This window comes from Oncorhynchus gorbuscha, linkage group LG06 (assembly GCF_021184085.1).
Source record: "Oncorhynchus gorbuscha isolate QuinsamMale2020 ecotype Even-year linkage group LG06, OgorEven_v1.0, whole genome shotgun sequence".
In the NCBI taxonomy this organism is placed as follows: domain Eukaryota; kingdom Metazoa; phylum Chordata; class Actinopteri; order Salmoniformes; family Salmonidae; genus Oncorhynchus; species Oncorhynchus gorbuscha.
Window position 1 is genome coordinate 91,226,155 of NC_060178.1, and position 22,486 is coordinate 91,248,640.

The 22,486-nt window shown below is 43.3% G+C and overlaps 1 protein-coding gene across 1 annotated transcript in view; it reads left to right on the forward strand.

The window, feature by feature from the left end:
- The first annotated feature begins 371 nt into the window (after positions 1-371).
- LOC124037295 (protein shisa-9-like) overlaps positions 372-22,486 on the forward strand; it is a 38,133-nt gene continuing 16,018 nt past the window's right edge. The window contains exons 1-2 of the mRNA XM_046351997.1: positions 372-459; positions 11,311-11,429. Of these exons, the coding sequence (XP_046207953.1) occupies positions 11,327-11,429 (103 nt within the window). The 5' untranslated portion in view covers positions 372-459; positions 11,311-11,326. The remainder of the gene's footprint in view (positions 460-11,310; positions 11,430-22,486) is intronic.

Consider the following 22,486-nt stretch of genomic DNA (forward strand, 5'->3'; position numbering starts at 1 on the left):
CAAGCTGGGCCTGGAGAAGATCAGGGGATCAGCAGGGGCACAGAACGACATCAGCAACGCCAGGTGAGGGAGGGAGGGAGGTTATTTTGCTGCAACCATGAAATGAATCAGGCAAATTCTTTTGGCAACTTTTATTAATGTGTGTGTGTGTTGTTAGGGGGAAACATATTGCAAGGATATTCATTGTTTTAATACCCACTGATTAGATTTGTGTATTTCATCAAAATTTCACAAACTTGTTCAGGGACCTACCGGATCACTCTAGCCAGTGGTCTATTTACATTGATAAACTGTCATGTTGAATATTGAAGGTAACTGCAGGGTGATGTTGTGTTTAACAACAATCTATAGGGAATATGACCTGTTCCAGAAGTTGAGATGGAGAGAGAGAGCGCGAGGAGAAGAAAGGCACAAAGGAAGAGAAACAAAGCGAGGGAGGAGATCACAATATGACCAGAGGTAATGCTATAGATATCATCAAATACTTATCAAAACTACTGTAAGTTTATTTTATACTGCCAATGGATACATTTACTCAAAATAATGTATCATATTCCCTAATAGCTACAGTATGTACACCACATGACATCCCAGTCAGCCCTCATCTCCCTGTAAAGTGTTTCAGCCAGCGTTGGTCAGGTTAAATATCTGGTTGGAGCGGAGACCCAAGGACATCATTACTGAAACACTGCTACGCTACACAGGCTTACCTCTCCCTCCTTTTACCAGTTCTCCTGTTCTCTTTTATCCCCCTCATCTCTCTTTCTATTCTATTACACTCCTCCTCCACCTCTTCTCCTCCACCTCTTCTCCTCCTCTCTTCTGGGGGCCCTTGGTTTTGTTTTTGGTCATCAACGGAAGCAGGGCGGCACGGGATAAGAGGTTTCACCCAATCAGAATCTCTCTCTCTTTCTCACACTTCTCTCCCTTTCCAACTCTCTTTCTTTGTCTTCTCTCCCCCCTTTCTTCCTCTCTCTCTCCTCTGTCATTTTCTATCTCACTCTCTCCTCCACTCCCCCTCTCTCTCCCTTCTCCATTCTGCCTCTTTAATGTCCCTATTAGCCGGCAGTTAATAACTCCACACTGGTTTCATATAACTCCACCTGGCCAATATTGAGATATGGAAAAGCCCAAGAGAAGTATAAATTGTATATTTTTCTCTATATTTTTTATTGCATAGGGAGAGAACAGCGGCTCTCACAGTACAAGGCCATCAATGTCTCCAGCTTTGAGAAATATTTGCAGGATTACATTTTTTTGTTTTTAGATGTTCACACCTCTCCGAAATAGAACACTCCCCCAAAAACATACACTCCTTGCCTGATTAAGACTTCATACCAGATGAACTGTCCTGGCCAGATTAGACTCACACAGATTAAATAAATGGCTCTCAGATTACTGGAATACTGTCGCTACTCCTCTGCTGCCCAGCTGGTCTTGCCATGTTCATGCTACACTCTTAGAAAAAAGGGTTCCAAAAGACTTCTTCAGCGGTCCCCATAGGATATCTCTTTTTGGTTCTAGGTAGAACCCTTTTGAGTTAAATGTAGAACCCTCTGTGGAAAGGGTTTAACATGCAACCAAAAGGGCTCTACCTGGAACGGGTTCTTCAAAGGGTTATCCTAATAGGGTTGGTCAAATAACCCTTTTAGGTTCTAGATAGCACCTTTTTTTGAGTGAATAGAGACCAACTAATTTCTACACAGAGTGAATAGAGACCAACTCATTTCTACACAGAGTGAATAGAGACCAACTCATTTCTACACAGAGTGAATAGAGACCAACTCATTTCTACACAGTGAATAGAGACCAACTCATTTCTACCCAGAGTGAATAGAGACCAACTCATTTCTACACAGAGTGAATAGAGACTGACTAATTTCTACACAGAGTGTATGGAGACCAACTCATTTCTACACAGAGTGAATAGAGACCGACTAATTTCTACACAGTGTGTATAGAGACCAACTCATTTCTACACAGAGTGAATAGAGACCGACTCATTTCTACACAGAGTGTATAGAGACCAACTAATTTCTACACAGAGTGTATGGAGACCAACTAATTTCTACACAGAGTGTATTGAGACCAACTAATTTCTACACAGAGTGTATAGAGACCAACTCTTTTCTACACAGAGTGAATAGAGACCGACTCATTTCTACACAGTGTATCGAGACCAACTCATTTGTATACAGAGTGTATAGAGACCAACTCATTTCTACACTGAGTGTACAGAGACCAACTCATTTGTACACAGAGTGTATAGAGACCAACTAATTTCTACACAGAGTGTATAAAGACCAACTAATTTCTACACAGAGTGTATAGAGACCAACTAATTTCTACACAGAGTGTATAGAGACCAACTCATTTCTACACAGAGTGTATAGAGACCAACTAATTTCTACACAGAGTGTATAGAGACCAACTCATTTCTACACAGAGTGTATAAAGACCAACTAATTTCTACACAGAGTGTATAGAGACCAACTAATTTCTACACAGAGTGTATAGAGACCAACTAATTTCTACACAGAGTGTATAGAGACCAACTCATTTCTACATGTGTATAGAAACCAACTCATTTCTACACAGTGTATAGAGACCAACTCATTTCTACACAGTGTACAGAGACCAACTCATTTCTACATGTGTATAGAGACCAACTCATTTCTACATGTGTATAGAGACCAACTCATTTCTACATGTGTATAGAGACCAACTCATTTCTACATGTGTATAGAGACCAACTCATTTCTACATGTGTATAGAGACCAACTCATTTCTACATGTGTATAGAGACCAACTCATTTCTACACAGTGTATAGAGACCAACTCATTTCTACACAGTGTATAGAGACCAACTCATTTCTACATGTGTATAGAGACCAACTCATTTCTACACAGTGTACAGAGACCAACTCATTTCTACATGTGTATAGAGACCAACTCATTTCTACATGTGTATAGAGACCAACTCATGTCTACATGTGTATAGAGACCAACTCATTTCTACATGTGTATAGAGACCAACTCATTTCTACATGTGTATAGAGACCAACTCATTTCTACATGTGTATAGAGACCAACTCATTTCTACATGTGTATAGAGACCAACTCATTTCTACACAGTGTATAGAAACCAACTCATTTCTACATGTGTATAGAGACCAACTCATTTCTACATGTGTATAGAGACCAACTCATTTCTACACAGTGTATAGAAACCAACTCATTTCTACATGTGTATAGAGACCAACTCATTTCTACATGTGTATAGAGACCAACTCATTTCTACATGTGTATAGAGACCAACTCATTTCTACATGTGTATAGAGACCAACTCATTTCTACATGTGTATAGAGACCAACTCATTTCTACATGTGTATAGAGACCAACTCATTTCTACACAGTGTATAGAAACCAACTCATTTCTACATGTGTATAGAGACCAACTCATTTCTACATGTGTATAGAGACCAACTCATTTCTACACAGTGTATAGAGACCATAGAAACCAACTCATTTCTACATGTGTATAGAGACCAACTCATTTCTACATGTGTATAGAGACCAACTCATTTCTACACAGTGTATAGAAACCAACTCATTTCTACATGTGTATAGAGACCAACTCATTTATACATGTGTATAGAGACCAACTCATTTATACATGTGTATAGAGACCAACTCATTTATACATGTGTATAGAGACCAACTCATTTATACATGTGTATAGAGACCAACTCATTTATACATGTGTATAGAGACCAACTCATTTCTACACAGCTCATTTTGTCCATCGCTCATCTTTTCTTTCACCCTCTTTGACAACACACCCTGCAGTGCTGCTCTATAGGGCGCTTATTAGAACAGCATGCAGTATCTGCTCTCAAATCTGACAGTTAGTTTCTACCAGGACAGGTGTTACTTCCATACTGCCCTCAATCCCCCCCTAAAATTTCACAGCAGTTAGTACATTACAATTATCAGTGTACATAGGACAGAATGTACCACTCTCCATGTCACTCTACCCATTGATGCATGTCTAATCTAATGGAGGACATCGACCGGAAGGGACATTGCATAGAACTTAAACAAACAACAATAACCGTTATCCCAAAAGGCATCATTCCACATTCTGAATAGTGATTTATAGTTAAATTAACAACAAGAATGAGGATGTTGACTTTTAGGTTGGTAGTGCATGGTTCAGACCACAACAGTCAGAGGACATGGGCCCAGGCATGATAGCATGGGATACAGTATCCACAAAAGGTGAGGATTAACATGGGGAAGAGAAGACTGGGTGGTCTAAAGATCTGATCTGATCGAGCGTGTGTGCGTGCGTGCGCGTGTGTGAGAGCGATACGGCCATCCTTGGGACCTTAAGATATCATGTTCTATAACATGGGACTAAGATGGCTCCTATAAAGGGCTTGACCTTACTTAAAAACCGCTATGCCCTTCAATAAGGCAAATGAACAAAACAAAAACTTGATTGCTTTACCAATTCTCCCTCTACCACTACTTTCTTCTTTGATGAGCTATGCCTTTTACTTTGCCTGTCCTTCGCTGCTGGGGTTCAATGTCTTTCAGTATTAGGAAAAAACATTAAAAGCTGTGTCATCTTCAACCTGAGAAGCAACCCAAAGAAAGACACAGACAGACAGAGAGTTGGGCACACCCCTTCTTCCATCCCTCCATCGCTCAGATTTCCTCCATGGCTGGTTTACATTACATGCTCCCTGATTTCGTACACTCCCTTCCTCCTAGTCCACCTGCGATGGCAATTTCGTGACATTTACCTTCTCCTGACCTCTTCCTCCCGCTGCCTCCCCCACAGCTGTGCTGTGCCTGGAAGAGACACACAAGGGTCACTGCTCATTGACTCAACTCCAAGGGTTTAATTCTCACATCATCCTTTTTTTCTAAATACCACAAAATGGCACTGAAATGGATGTAATGCCAAGCCAGAACGTATATGTCAAGTTCTGAGGGAAACCAACATCAGGGGCCTCAAGAAAGAGAGGAAGTGTTGAGGTAGTAATGAATCCTCTTTGCCCAGACCTACAGCTCGCTATAGTCTATACTGTAGGGTGACCAATAATCCTGTGTTTGACTGTCCATAGAGGACAGGTTAGGGGCCTGCATGCCACTGCGTGTGTTGTGCCAAATTCCAAGTCAATCTCTAACCTCTAACCCCTGAGCACTTGTTTAGATCTGAAAGGATTGGATGGATAATGCATGTCTCCTTGAATCCTGTGAGGTTCTGAATGTCACTGGATGTGTTAGGATCAATTCCATATAGAACCCTAGCCTGCCTTCTGAGCGCTTAGATCTGCATACCATTAGGCAATACCATTGGGCAGCATTTCCAATACCATGTTATCAATGGTAAAACCAATCCATTATATTTTAATGAATAGTGTAGAGAATTGGTTATTGGTGTTCCCAATGTATCTCTGAACTGGTCTGCATGTTCCCATAGGGCCCTGGAGTGACACTGGGTGTATGTGAGCAGATTTGGGGAGCTGTTGGGGATGTCCCTGCTCTGTAACACTAATCTGAATTGACAGGGGATTCTGAGTGAGTTTTAACTGCACTGTTGACAGAAAGATGGAGATTGAGAAATGAGAAGAGAGCTGGTGGAAAAGAGATGGCGGAAAAGGGAGAAATGGATGAAGGGAGGGTAAGAGATAGGGAGAGAGAGAGAAATGGATGAAGGGAGGGTAAGAGAAGAGAGAGAGAGGATGAATGGAGGGTAAGAGAAAGATAGAGAAAATGGATGAAAGGAGAGAAAGGGAGAGAGAGAAAATGGATGAAGGGAGGGTAAGAGAAAGGGAGAGAGAGAAATGGATGAAGGGAGGGTAAGAGAAAGGGAGAGAGAGAAAATGGATGAAGGGAGGGTAAGAGAAAGGGAGAGAGAGAGAAATGGATGAAGGGAGGGTAAGAGAAAGGGAGAGAGAGAGAAATGGATGAAGGGAGGGTAAGAGAAAGGAGAGAGAGAGAAATGGATGAAGGGAGGGTAAGAGAAAGGGAGAGAGAGAGAAATGGATGAAGGGAGGGTAAGAGAAAGGGAGAGAGAGAGAAATGGATGAAGGGAGGGTAAGAGAAAGGGAGAGAGAGAGAAATGGATGAAGGGAGGGTAAGAGAAAGGGGAGAGAAATGGATGAAATAATCTGAATGAAGGGAGAGGAGTAAGAGAAAGGGAGAGAGAGAGAAATGGATGAAGGGAGGGTAAGAGAAAGGGAGAGAGAGAGAAATGGATGAAGGGAGGGTAAGAGAAAGGGAGAGAGAGAGAAATGGATGAAGGGAGGGTAAGAGAAAGGGAGAGAGAGAGAAATGGATGAAGGGAGGGTAAGAGAAAGGGAGAGAGAGAGAAATGGATGAAGGGAGGGTAAGAGAAAGGGAGAGAGAGAGAAATGGATGAAGGGAGGGTAAGAGAAAGGGAGAGAGAGAGAAATGGATGAAGGGAGGGTAAGAGAAAGGGAGAGAGAGGGAGAAATGGATGAAGGGAGGGTAAGAGAAAGGGAGAGAGAGAGAAATGGATCACAAAGCAAATGGGGTCTGACACGGACAGAGAGGTGAAGCACTGTTTTGGGAAAAGGCCAGATGTGAGGTGACACACACACATACAAAACATCAATCCATCACAACTCATCCAGGCTTCATCTGTTTGTTGTAATCTCCTCCCTGTCGATGGTTCTCTCGTCACTCAGTGCTCATCACAATAACAACAAAGCCAATTTTAACAATCCAATTCACATTATTCACACCGATTCCAAATCCAGTCTGGGGTAGAAACCGAAAGGGCTCCATTAAAGTTTATGGTAATAGTGACTAAATGTTTCTCAAGTAAGACCTTTGAATTGAGATGTAGTGTTAAGATTTCCCCTTACTGGAACTAAGGTGCCTGTCCCAAGCCATAAAAAACATCCCCAGACCACTATGCACTATGCATTCAGGCAGGTAGCGTTCTCCATTCGCCTAACCCAGATTCATCCGTCGGACTGCCAGATGGTGAAGCGTGATTCATCACTCCAGAGAAAGCGTTTCCACTGCTCCAGGGTTCAATGGTGGCGAGCTTTACACCACTCCAGCCGACGCTTGGCATTGCACATGCTGATCTTAGGCTTGTGTGCAGCTGCTCGGCCATGAAAACCTTTGAATTACCAGATATGTTCATTCTGAAAATGGTTCATAAAGTCAAGGAGAAAACATGATAGCGGATAATACAAGGACATCTCTGCTTTAGAAACTGCCCTCAGAGTTAATAAAGAATAAGTACATTAGTTTTAGAGGGCTAGATTTCCCAATCATCAGAGTGGGGACTGTACGGTACATCGATTCTGAGCTGGGCTGGATCAGAGGGCAACATTTTCCAATCATCCGAGTGGGGACTGTACAGTACATCGATTCTGAGCTGGGCTGGAAACAGTGGTGGTGAGTGATGAACACTAGGACTGAGTGTTGCTAATTAGCTATCTGCCTCCCTGGTATGGGAGGAGGGATAATTGATTGCTACACAGCATTAGAAGATGCGTGTCTCACTCTCCTTGTTATTCGATACGATGTGCTTTCACCAAAAAGGATTAGCGATCATATAACGAACGCTCCGACGCAGGAAGTCTTATATAAGTGGCTATAGATACAGAGACTGTGTCCCAAATGACACCCTATTCCCTATACGGTGCACTAATTCTGACCACAGGCTCTGGTCAAAAGTAATGTACTATATAGGAAATAGGGTGCCATTTGGCATGCACACAGAGACTGTACTGTATGTAGGCAAGGCTAAATGTCATCAGTGATGCTCAATGCTTTTACCTTCCCTGCTGTCCAGGAGAAAGACGAGATGTAAGCCTATTGTTGCTCATTGACAGCAAGATGGTTGTGTCTTCCAAAACTGACTGACTCTTGAGATGTTATCATGAAGTTACTGGAATTATTGATTTGATTATAGACAAACATAGTGTTGTTTACATGTTGCAGTCATAAATGAATGGGCAGCAATGATGAACATCCCTTGTTTAAATGTAGTCCCAATTTCTTTACAGTATATCCCGTACTGATGGCCTATATCTACTTTATTGTAGTCATTTAATCCTAATTTACATCAAACACACGTTAGGCTAGTCATGTAAATTTAGGGTAAAACTTCCTCACTTAAGCTAACATCTCTCAATTAAATATTTTATTTTTACCACATAGATGGAGCCTGTGATGGAAGTTAAACTTAGCCTCTATAAATTCACTAAATGCTCAGAGATAAAAGCAGTTTTGCTGTAGATTAAAAATCCAAATCAGCAAGTGGTTCAGTAGCGAGCCAAACGAAAAGAGAACCAAGCCCTAGGCAGTCTCAGCGAGTGAGTCACAGACAACATGAGGTAGAGAGAGAGAGCGAGAGAGAGAGACAGTAATGTAGGTTTAGAAAGAGAAAGAAAGTAAAAGAGAGAAAGAGACAGATTCTGACATGACAAAAGACTGAGAATGAGAGAGATTGAGAGAGAAATAGAGAGAAAGGAATATTTAGAGATTTAGGTGGCTTGAAAGAGGATACCTTTATTAGCTCAGTAGTTAAATGATTTGAGCACAATCTTTACTTAATTTTATTGATACTAAGCCCCATGTCTTCCTCCACTGCACACATAGAACCCCCGACGCCCCATATGTCTGCAAAGTCCCCCCGATGCCACACACATTTGAGAAGTCCCCCTGACGCCCCACACATCTGCAAAGTCCTCCTGACACTCCACATGTCTGCAAAGTCCAGCTGACGCATGCAAAGTCCCCCTGATAACCCACACGTCTGCAAAGTCCCCCTGACGCCCCAGACGTCTGCAAAGTCACCCTGACGCCCCACACGTCTGCAAAGTCCCCCTGACGCCCCACACGTCTGCAAAGTCCCCCTGACGCCCCACGCGTCTGCAAAGTCCCCCTGACGCCCCACACGTCTGCAAAGTCCCCCTGACGCCCCACACGTCTGCAAAGTCCCCCTGACGCCCCAGACGTCTGCAAAGTCCTCCTGACGCCCCCACACATCTGCAAAGTCACCATTTAAAAGTAACTATTTTCTGCATTGTAGAATAATAGTGAAGACATCAAAACTATGAAATAACACATGGAATCATGTAGTAATCAAAAGAATGTTCAACATATCAAACCATATTTTACATTTGAGATTCGTCAAGTAGCCACCCTTTGCCTTGATGACAGCTTTGCACACTCTTTGCCACAGCACTGAAGGAAGTCATTGAAAAAGCTTCTTCTACTTTCCCCAATGCACAAGTGGTTATCTCCACCCTGCTACCACGAAAAGTGTTCCACCCTGCTACCATACAGCGGGTAAACGCAATTATTTCCTGTGACTGTGCGTCAAAACCAAATATTTTCCCGGCCCACCAGTCCACCCTGGTCTTGAACAGCCTTTATGACCAGGTCCACCTATACAAGGCAGCAGTGCCCACCTTCGCCCGGAACTAGAAGCACAAGCATTTCGCTACACTCGCATTAACATCTGCTAACCATGTGTATGTGACAAATAAAGTTTGATTTGATTTGATTTGATTTGATAAAGGACATCGCTCTCAAACGCAGCCCCAACACTTTACACAGGAGCAACAGATCAATAGTCACCCCGCCCAGACCAGCGAGACACTCTCCCAGACCTGTGAGACCCCCCAACTGGACCTACACATAGAGGACCCACGCCGAGAGGACCTACATCCAGACCACAAAACCACCAGGCAAAAACACACCCCCACCCCACCCAATCAACACCCCCCCAAGTCAATCATGCCCACACCCCATTTAGGCCCTCTCAGATCGGACCTATGCCCCTCCGGCCCACCACATGCACCCCACCCCCGCAAAGAGGGCCTCAACATGGAAATCACACATACGCCCAGGCCGTGGGTGGGCAAACACGCCCAACCCCCACTCTTACACTACCCCAAGCCAACGGCATGTACCAGATGCTCAGCAGGCTCTGCTCACACTTACTGGCCTAAGGCCAAACCCCATGACCAACAGCATTGGACACTTTATGGAACACAAAGCCTTCAATATCTCATCCTGGAATATCCAAGGCCTGAGGTCATCTGCCTTTAGAAACCTGGTATAGAGGAGATGGGCCCACTGGTTGCCCTCTAGGTTACAGAGAGCTGGTAGTCCCATCCACCAAAATACCAGGTGTAAAACAGGGAAGGGACTCAGGGGGTATGCTAATTTGGTATAGATCAGACCCAAATCACTCCATTAAATTAATCAAAACAGGAACATTTTACATTTGGCTAGAAATTCAAAAGGAAATGATCGTAACAGAGAAAAATGTCCTCCTGTGTGCTACCTATATCCTGCCACTAGAATCCCCATACTTTAAAGGAGAACCCTTTTTGGTTGCAGGGAGAAGAATCATTTTGGGTTCCATGTCGAACCCTTTCTAGAGAGGCTGAAGAACCCTTTTTTAAAGATTGTACATATCTCTCTCCATACGATACATCTCCCTCAGCTGATCCCCATTCTGCTCTGCTCAGCTAGGGAGGGCAGTTTACACCCTAGCACCCTCCCAACATTTAGACACATTCCTGGCACACAATGTACCGTACAGTGAACCACACTATTTGTTCAGGAAAGCCCTCCCAGGAGAGGACAGCCCTGGCCCCCCACACCTCCTGAGGCCTGGGTCCCTAACACACACACACGAACACACACACACACACACACACGCGCACGCACACGCGCACGCACACGCACACACACACACACACACACACACACACACACACACACACACACACACACACACACACACACACACACACACACACACACACACACACACACACACACACACACACACACACACACACACACACAGATGATGTCTGTCACTACAGCAGTGTGTTCCCTTACACACAGCTCAATGACGTGACAGTGTCTGATAAGATTACACGCAATTAAAATGTCCCATTTTCAGTGTTACTCTCACTCTTTCTCTCTGCAGATTATGTTGTCACACACTCAGCCCAATTCTCTGGCTCCCATCACTTTCTACCATGTTCCCCTGCAGTGTTGCTGCCCTTATTTTTTGCTTTGACTAAGCCTACAGCCACGCACAGTGGCTAACGATGGGGCGCTATGGGAAGTTATTGGCCCAGGAGTTTAGGTGTAGTGCTTGGGTCGATTGCCTGTAACCGCAGAATTGCTGTTTTAATCCCTGCCTCTCCTTAAATCCCCATACATGTAGAGAGTCATTCTAAATGGCTGAAGTCTAACTGTAATGTTTGTTTGTCCATCTACAGGACCATAACAGAGCTTATGAAGCAACCCGGAGTAGAGGTGGGCTCAGTGGAAAGTACAATCACCAACCCCCCTATCGGAACCAACGGCATCTCAGCTAGGATGCTACGCAGCCGCAGCGGTAAGCACAGCTACTCAGCACACAGACACATGCTAACACACTCCCTATGAATCAATGAAGTTGAGGGTTTCTCTTTGTTCCTCTGTGAAGAAAAACAAACCCAGTCAGAGCCGATTTGGCATTGCTTTTTTAACCAGAGGCCCCTCTCTGTCATTGGAGGACGGGAGCTGGTTTCTCAAACTGTACTTTGGCCTGACAGGAACACCCAACAGCCCCTTCTCTTCTCTAGCATAACTAAAGTAGCCAGACCAAACACTGCAGTTTCAGTGCAGTTACACCATTAGTGTGTGGTTACAGGATGAGGCTTTATGGTGTACTTACAACCCTACACTCAAACGATGTATGACCATTTGAGGAATTCAGAACAACTCAGTCCATCGCATTACAGGATGATGAAATTATTCTCTAAGTGTATGACACGAGGTACAGCAACAGACACAACATGATTTCTGGAGCCCTCGTCTTTCAAAGACCAGAGAAGTTGCATGCGTTTGTACTCATGCTTCACTAGCATCCAGCTGGGTATACATCACAATATGTATGTAAACTCAGCAAAAAAAGAAATGTCCCTTTTTCAGGACCCTGTCTTTCAAAGATAATTCGTAAAAATCCAAAAAACTTCACAGATCTTCATTGTAAAGGGTTTAAACACTGTTTCCCATGCTTGTTCAATGAACCATAAACAATTAATGAACATGCACCTGTGGAACGGTTGTTAAGACACTAACGGCTTACAGACGGTAGGCAATTAAGGCCCCAGTTATGAAAACGAAGGACACTAAAGAGGCCTTTCTACTGACTCTGAAAAAACACCAAAAGAAAGATGCCCAGGGTCCCTGCTCATCTGTGTGAACATGCCTTAGGCATGCTGCAAGGAGGCATGAGGACTGCAGATGTGGCCAGGGCAATAAATTGAAATGTCCGTACAATGAGACGCCTAAGACAGCGCTACAGGGAGACATGACGGACAGCTGATCGTCCTCGCAGTGGCAGACCACGTGTAACAACATCTGCACAGGATTGGTACATCACACTTGCGGGACAGGTACAGGATGGAAACAACAACTGCCCGAGTTACACCAGGAACGCACAATCCCTCCATCAGTGCTCAGACTATCCGCAATAGGCTGAAAGAGGCTGGACTGAGGGCTTGTTGGACTGTTGTAAGGCAGGTCCTCACCAGACATCATGGGCAATAACGTCAGCTATGGGCACAAACTCACCATCGCTGGACCAGGCAGGACTGGCAAAAAGTGCTCTTCACTGACGAGTGGCAGTTTTGTCTCACCAGGGGTGATGGTCGGATTCGCATTTATCGTCGAAGGAATGAGAGTTACACCGAGGCCTGTACTCTGGAGCGGGATCGATTTGGAGGTGGAGGGTCCGTCATGGTCTGGGGCGGTGTGTCACAGCATCATCGGACTAAGCTTGTTGTCATTGCAGGCAATCTCAACGCTGTGCGTTACAGGAAAGACATCCTCCTCCCTCATGTGGTACCCTTCCTGCAGGCTCATCCTGACATGACCCTCCAGCATGACAATGCCACCAGCCATACTGCTCATTGTGTGCGTGGTTTCCTGCAAGACAGGAATGTCAGTGTTCTGCCATGGCCAGCGAAGAACCCGGATCTCAATCCCATTGAGAGCGTCTGGGACCGGTTGGATCGAAGGGTGAGGGCTAGGGCCATTTCCCTCCAGAAATGTCCGGGAACTTGCAGGTGCCTTGGTGGAAGAGAGGGGTAACCTCTCACAGCAAGAATGGGCAAATCTGATGCAGTCCATGAGGAGGAGATGCACTGCAGTACTTAATGCAGCTGATGGCCACACCAGATATTGACTGTTACTTTTGACCCTCCCTTTGTTCAGGGACAAATTATTCAATTTCTGTTTGTCACGTCTGTGGAACTTGTTCAATTTATGTCTCAGTTGTTGAATCTTGTTATGTTCTGACAAATATTTACACATGTTAAGTTTGTTGAAAATTAACACAGTTGACAGTGAGGGGACATTTATTTTTTGCTGAGTTTATGTGTGTGTGTAGCTACCATAGCATAACAATTACTCATTCTAATTCTATGGTGGGTACACTCTGCTGATAGTGGCGTCAAGTTAACACAAAGCATGCCTTAGTGGTTGATAACATTAGTGAGACATTGATTTGTAGAATTCCTTGTCTGGTAGTGGGAACAACAGATACTACACACATCAAGAAGATAAGGAGCTAGGGAAAGAGAAGGAAACCAAGGGCTTCTATAAGTAGACCACGTGCACGGTACACATGGTGAACATCAATAGCAAAACTAGCAGCAATCACCAGCCTGGTCTCATAGAATAGACGTAACATAGTAAATGTAAATCTGTGACACTCACATTTGTATGATACGTTATGTTTGGTATGGTTACATAAGACAGAAGGTTACTTAAGCCAAAAATGAAAGGAGGGAGGTTGGTCGAGGAGGTTGGGTGGGCATATAAAGTGAATGTCTTGCAACCCAAATGTTGTGTGTTTCGAATCACATCACACACAACTTCTGCATTTTAGCTAATTAGCAACTACTTACTACTTTTTTTGGTACTTTGCAACTACTTAGCATGTTTGCTAACCCTTCCCCTAACCCAAACCTTAACCCTAACCCCTAACCTTAACCCGTATCTTAACCCCTAACCCTAACCTTAACCCATACCTTAACCCTAACCTTAACTGTAATCCCTGACCCCAAGCCTAGCTAAAGTTAGCCACTTAGCTAACATATCATACGTGTTATAATTTGTAACATATTGTATGAAAATGTATGATGGACATCCACAAATTAATACATACCATATGAAATGTAATATATCATCCTCAATAGAGCTAAAAAATATTTACATGTACTATGTTACATCTAACCCTGAGTCAATGTTGGCCAGCCCACCTGCACATCCATCCACAAGTGGCATGTGCCAATTCTATACATCCAGATCCAGCTGTGTGTTTGTGTGTGTGTGAGGGGTGGAGGGGAGTGTTTGCTCTAAGAGGGCCCCTACCTCTTCCCTTACCCCTCCAGCTGACTGTGCATCCATAGAGTCAGATTAGATTAGAGAGAACACACACATCACACATCACCCAAAACCCCTTGTGGATATCAGACTATCTATAGAGTTCTCTGTAAACCCACTCTAAACACAACACACACCAAACAAAACACACACATCACACACAATAAAAGACACACAAACAAACACACATCAAGGATCTTCATTACTGTGTGTTGTGTGTTGAGGCATTGGCTGTAGCAGTAGAGATTGGATTTGGATCATTTGTGCAAATGCAGCTCAGAGGATTACACACACACACACAGCGCTCCACCAGTCTTGAGGATTTGGGCCGTCAGTGATGTAGGATTTGCGGTAAAAACCGTAGACCCCGCCATGCTCACCAATCCCTCTTTCTAAAGGATTTCAGTTTGACACAGTGGCGCATCTGGTTTACAGTTCTGTCACTGCTCTAATCTCAAACTGTCTCAGAGATATGGGATTGAAACAGTTGTCAGGCAACTTTAAAAGGTCTGGCTCTGAAGGCGTTGTTAAAACACTGTGCTTTCAATAACCTCTGTCCCCTCAATTGACTGTTGAGGATCATCCATCTCTGTTTCTCACTTAGATGAGTGGGACATTACAGCACATTATGTTTCCAAACAGTATTGGCTTTACCAGTGGGGAGGGAAAGAGATGATTTGGAAAAATACATATATGGTTTGGAAAAAGAAAGAGATGCTAAGGTCTAATGCAGCCATTTTTATCACAATATCAAATAATTTCTTAATAACAATGATGTACCTTACTGTGATTGTGCGCATGTTGCGCGTGTGGATTTTGTCTAGACAAGTTCCACCAGACAAGTTCATAAAATACCAAAACCAACTATGAACCAACTATATTAATTTGGGGACAGGTCAAAATACGTACAGTATGAAACATTCATGGACATTTAGCTAGCTAGCGTGCTGTTGCTAGCTAGTTTGTCCTGGGATATAAACATTGGGTTATTTTACCTGAAATGCATATGGTCCTATTTTTAGGTGGATCTTTTGGACCCATTTTGAGACACACAAAATAGTGTGTTCTCTACTCAGACAATTAATCCACAAAAAAAGGGGAATCCTAGATGTTTTTTAGTTGGTTTTCTTTGATAAATCTCTCCTCGTTCATTCTTTTTCTTCCGTGGATTTTTTTGGCAGTTGGCAACCAACTTTAAGGTGCATTACCGCAACCAACTGGACTGCAGTGTGGACCTCGTTCATCTTTCAATCACCCACATGGGTATATGCTTGTAAAAAAACAATGAGTAGATGGGAGAAGGGGGATTTGTGGCGTGTAAAGCTTTAAAATAGAACAAAGTCCTATTTTAACACCTGGCTACACAGATGCTGTTCACTCGCGTGAGCGGTTTGGATGAAATGATTGAATGACATGGAAGTGTACATTTATTTTACCAGGCTCGCACACGCAACGTGGGTGGTCTGGTCAGCATGTGAGTGGGGAGGGGAAAACTGAAAAATAGATGTTATTGTCAGAGAGGTTTGGAACTCTCTTTCTTATTGGTCTATTAACAAAATGATGTCACCAGGCAGGCCAAAACTCCATCTGACCAAAACAGGCAGAAATTTCAGATAGTCTTTTCAAACAGCTCTTACACTAAAAGGGCATTATCATAATTTTCTCAGTTTTACAGTATTATTCCAACTTCATAGCATGTAAATATATAAAACACAGGACAATCCCGTTTTGGACTGCACTGGGCCTTTAATGTAAGAAAGAGATTGCCAAGAGAAAGAAAAGTACACAACTCCCAATGACCTAGTTATCAAACAATAGGGAACCACCAAGGAATCAGCATCACAACACTCACCTCACTCAATAACTCTTTCTTTCTCTCTTCCATCCATCTTTCTCTGTCTTCTTCTATTCTGTCCATCTTTTTAAATTCAATTCAATTCATGGGGCTTTATTGGCATGGGAAACATGTGTTAACATTGCCAAAGCAAGCGAGGTAGATAATATACAAAAGTGAAATAAACAACCAAAATTAACAGTAAACATTACACATACAGAAGTTTCAAAACAATAAAAACATTACAAATGTCATATTATATATATATAGTGTTGTAACAATGTACAAATGGTTAAAGTACACAAGGGAAATAAATAATCATAAATATGGGTTGTATTTACAATGCTGTTTGTTCTTCACTGGTTGCCCTTTTCTTGTGGCAACAGGTCACAAATCTTGCTGCTGTGATGGCACACTGTGGAGTTTCACCCAATATATATGGGAGTTTATCAAAAATGGATTTGTTTTCAAATTATTGGTGGATCTGTGTAATCTGAGGGAAATATGTCTCTCTAATATGGTCACACATTGGGCAGGAGGATAGGAAGTGCAGCTCAGTTTCCATCTCATTTTGTGAGCAGTGAGCACATAGCCTGTCTTCTCTTGAGAGCCATGTCTGCCTACGGCAGGCCTTTCTCAATTGCAAGGCTATGCTCACTGAGTCTGTACATAGTCAAAGCTTTTCTTAAGTTTGGGTCAGTCACAGTGGTCAGGTTTTCTACCACTGTGTACTCTCTGTTTAGGGCCAAATAGCATTCTAGTTTGCTCTGTTTTTTTTGTTAATTCTTTCCAATGTGTCAAGTAATTATCTTTTTGTTTTCTCATGATTTGGTTGGGTCTAATTGTGCTGCGGTTCTGGGGCTCTGTGGGGTGTGTTTGTGTTTGTGAACAGAGCCCCAGGACCAGCTTGCTTAGGGGACTCTTCTCCAGGTTCATCTCTCTGTAGGTGAAGGCTTTGTTATGGAAGGTTTGGGAATCGCTTCCTTTCAGGTGGTTGTAGAATTTAACGGCTCTTTTCTGGATTTTGATAATTCGTGGGTATCGGCCTAATTCTGCTCTGCATGCATTATTTGGTGTTCTACGTTGTACACAGAGGATATTTTTGCAGAATTCTGAATGCAGAGTCTCAATTTGGTGTTTGTCCCATTTTGTGAAGTCTTGGTTGGTGAGCGGACCCCAGACCTCACAACCATAAAGGGCAATGGGCTCTATGACTGATTCAAGTATTTTTAGCCAGATCCTAATTGGTATGTTGAATTCTATGTTCCTTTTGATGGCATAGAAGGCCCTTCTTGCCTTGTCTCTCAGATCGTTCACAGCTTTGTAGAAGTTACCTGTGGTGCTAATGTTTAGGCCAAGGTATGTAGAGTTTTTTGTGTGCTCTAGGGCAACAGTGTCTAGATGTAATTTGTATTTGTGGTCCTGGAGACTGGACCTTTTTTGGAACACCATTATTTTGGTCTTACTGAGATTTACTGTCAGGGCCCAGGTCTGACATAATCTGTGCAGAATATCTAGGTGCTGCTGTAGGCCCTCCTTGGATGGTGACAGAAGCACCAGATCATCAGCAAATGGTAGACATTTGACTTTGGATTCTAGTAGGGTGAGGCCGGGTGCTGCAGACTTTTCTAGTGCCCGCGCCAATTCGTTGATATATATGTTGAAGAGGGTGGGGCTTAAGCTGCATCTCTGTCTCAACCCACGACCCTGTGTGAAGAAATGGGTGTGTTTTTTGCCAATTTTAACCGCACACTTGTTGTTTGTGTACATGGATTTTATAATGTCGTATGTTTTACCCCCAACACAACTCCATCAATTTGTATAGCAGACCCTCATGCCAAATTGAGACTTTGCCTTTGTTTTGGTTTGTTTGGTTGTCAATTAGGGTGTGCAGGGTGAATACATGGTCTGTTCTACAGTAATTTGGTAAAAAGCTAATTTTACATTTTCTCTCTGTCTCTTTCTATTCCATCCATCTTTCTCTCTGTCTCTTTCTATTCCATCCATCTTTCTCTGTGCCTCTTTCTATTCCATCCATCTTTCTTACTCGCTTTCTCACTCTCTCTGCAAAAACTTTTTTTCGCCCACATTTATCTTCCCTCTCCTTCTTAGTTTTCTAATATTTGCTGATAGTCTCCCATCCCCAGGCCCTAAAAAAGATACACACAGTTTGTTAATCTTATAAATTACTAATCTTACCAGGGAAGGATTGGTAGCCCCCCTCTTTCCAGCCCTGAGTGAAGCACTCCAGTTAAATATATAGAAACCAGTCTCTCACCGGAACTGACCAAGTCTGACTCTTTAAGCACAGGTTGGTAATAGGGAGAAACAGGGATCTTTATACAGGGTGGTAATAGGGAGAAACAGGGATCTTTATACAGTGTGGTAATAGGGAGAAACAGGGATCTTTATACAGGGTGGTAATAGGGAGAAACAGGGATCTTTATACAGAGTGGTAATAGGAGAAACAGGAATCTTTATACAGGGTGGTAATAGGGAGAAACAGGGATCTTTATACAGGGTGGTAATAGGGAGAAACAGGGATCTTTATACAGTGTGGTAATAGGGAGAAACAGGAATCTTTATACAGGGTGGTAATAGGGAGAAACAGGGATCTTTATACAGGGTGGTAATAGGGAGAAACAGGCATCTTTATACAGGTTGGTAATAGGAGAAACAGGAATCTTTATACAGTGTGGTAATAGGGAGAAACAGGAATCTTTATACAGTGTGGTAATAGGGAGAAACAGGAATCTTTATACAGTGTGGTAATAGGGAGAAACAGGGATCTTTATACAGGGTGGTAATAGGGAGAAACAGGGATCTTTATACAGAGTGGTAATAGGATGTAACAGGGTCTTAATACAGGGTGGTAATAGGGGGTAACAGGGTCTTAATACAGGGTGGTAATAGGGAGAAACAGGGATCTTTATACAGGGTGGTAATAGGGGGTAACAGGGTCTTAATACAGGGTGGTAATAGGGGGTAACAGGGTCTTAATACAGGGTGGTAATAGGGGGTAACAGGGTCTTAATACAGGGTGGTAATAGGGAGAAACAGGGATCTTTATACAGAGTGGTAATAGGAGAAACAGGAATCTTTATACAGGGTGGTAATAGGGAGAAACAGGGATCTTTATACAGGGTGGTAATAGGGAGAAACAGGGATCTTTATACAGTGTGGTAATAGGGAGAAACAGGAATCTTTATACAGGGTGGTAATAGGGAGAAACAGGGATCTTTATACAGGGTGGTAATAGGGAGAAACAGCTCTGGATAAGAGCGTCTGCTAAATGACTTAAATGTTAAATGTTATACAGGGTGGTAATAGGGAGAAACAGGCATCTTTATACAGGTTGGTAATAGGAGAAACAGGAATCTTTATACAGTGTGGTAATAGGGAGAAACAGGAATCTTTATACAGTGTGGTAATAGGGAGAAACAGGAATCTTTATACAGTGTGGTAATAGGGAGAAACAGGAATCTTTATACAGTGTGGTAATAGGGAGAAACAGGGATCTTTATACAGGGTGGTAATAGGGAGAAACAGGGATCTTTATACAGGGTGGTAATAGGGAGAAACAGGAATCTTTATACAGGGTGGTAATAGGGGGTAACAGGGTCTTAATACAGGGTGGTAATAGGGGGTAACAGGGATCTTTATACAGAGTGGTAATAGGATGTAACAGGGTCTTAATACAGGGTGGTAATAGGGGGTAACAGGGTCTTAATACAGGGTGGTAATAGGGGGTAACAGGGTCTTAATACAGGGTGGTAATAGGGGGTAACATGGTCTTAATATAGGATGGTAATAGGGGGTAACAGGGTCTTAATACAGGGTGGTAATAGGGTGTAACAGGGTCTTAATATAGGATGGTAATAGGGGGTAACAGGGTCTTAATACAGGGTGGTAATAGGGGGTAACGGGGTCTTAATACAGGGTGGTAATAGGGGGTAACAGGGTCTTAATACAGGGTGGTAATAGGGGGTAACAGGGTCTTAATACAGGGTGGTAATAGGGGGTAACAGGGTCTTAATACAGGGTGGTAATAGGGGGTAACAGGGTCTTAATACAGGGTGGTAATAGGGGGTGGTATTAGGGGAGAACAAGGTTTATGTGTGTGTCTGCATGTCTGCCACACTAGCAAAGCTCAAATGGCAAATGTGAGACTACAATGATCTCACAGCACTCTTTATCACTCTCCCTAAGGCGCAAAATAATCCTTAATGTACCATTACAAACATCCACACAAACACACACACACGCTTGCTTGTCTCAGCGGTCTCTTAGTGTTTCACGGCTATGAACACACACAATAGCTGTGTCTTGGGAGCAGGTTGTACTAAGGCACTGTGGGTAAGTGTGTTCAGAATGACGCACAAACACATCTTCTGGCCTCACGTGTAATATCCACGGCATTACTTGTACTGCTGCTTGACTCCCTTCCCTTTGTCCCTCAGATGACTGCAGGACAAAAAAGGGGCAAAAAAGTATTTAGTCAGCCACCAATTGTGCAAGTTCTCCCCCTTAAAAAGATGAGAGAGGCCTGTAATTTTCATCATAGATACACTTCAACTATGACAGACAAAATGAGAGAGAAAAAAATCCAGAAAATCACATTGTAGGATTTTTTATGAATTTATTTGCAAATTATGGTGGAAAACAAGTATTTGGTCACCTACAAAAAAGCAAGATTTCTGGCTCTCACAGACCTGTAACTTCTTCTTTAAGAGGTGCCTCTGTCCTCCACTCATTACCTGTATTAATGGCACCTGTTTGAACTTGTTATCAGTATAAAAGACACCTGTCCACAACCTCAAACTCCACTATGGCCAAGACCAAAGAGCTGTCAAAGGACACCAGAAACAAAATTGTAGACCTGCACCAGGCTGGGAAGACTGAATCTGCAATAGGTAAGCAGCTTGGTTTGAAGAAATCAACTTTGGGAGCAATTATTAGGAAGACATACAAGATCACTGATAATCTCCCTTGATCTGGGGCTCCACGCAAGATCTCACCCCGTGTGGTCAAAATTATCACAAGAACGGTGAGCAAAAATCCCAGAACCACATGGGGGGACCTAGTGAATGACCTGCAGAGAGCTGGGACCAAAGTAACAAAGCCTACCATCAGTAACACACTACGTCGCCAGGGACTCAAATCCTGCAGTGCCAGACGTGTCCCCATGCTTAAGCCAGTACATGTCCAGGCCCGTCTGAAGTTTGCTAGAGAGCATTTGGATGATCCAGAAGAAGATTGGGAGAATGTCATATGGTCAGATCAAACCAAAATAGAACTTTGGTAAAAACTCAACTCGTCGTGTTTGGAGGACAAAGAATGCTGAGTTGCATTTTCTCATTTTTTCTGTCATAGTTGAAGTGTACCTATGATGAAAATTACAGGCCTCTCTCATCTTGGTGGGAGAACTTGCACAATTGGTGGCTGACTAAATACTTTTTTGCCCCACATATGATCACTACACATGTTATCCCATTGCTATCATACACAGCCTGGCCTGCGATGTACAGTACACCACCCAGCCAGCCCAGCCTGGGTAGACATTACATGATATAACCATAATGGGCCTCGCCTGCCCTCTTGTTCTCCTACTTGGTTAAAATTTAATGGAGATGTGCCAAACAACTCCAACTCCCAGCTTCACCGTTGTTAGATCACACACCTTTCATTTGATGTTGGCTTACACACATATAGTTCAATCACACACACACACAAGCAAGGAGACAAACACACACACACCAGCAATGACGCAAACACACACACACACATGCACACACACACACACACACAACCATGGTCGCAAACACACACACACCAGCAAGGTCGCAAACACACACAAGCAAGGACGCAAACACACACACACCAGCAAGGACACGTTGAGAGGTGTGTGTGTGTGTGGAAGAAAATGAGCCCTGATAATCAGAGTAGTTAAACATAAAGCTTGAGGTCATCAAAGGCAGAGAGAGGAGCTCCGATGAGGCTCCTGAACTGGTAGAAAGTCAATAACTCAGGCCCTGACATCAGAAAGTCGGTCGATTCCGCCTGCACTGAAGGATGAGTGTCAGGACCTCACTGGGCTCTCCATTACCATAACTAAATAGCCCCCCACCAAACAGCCCATGAAGCCCCTGCGACTGAGCCCTCTGCCCCCCTCAGTGCCAGCCAGC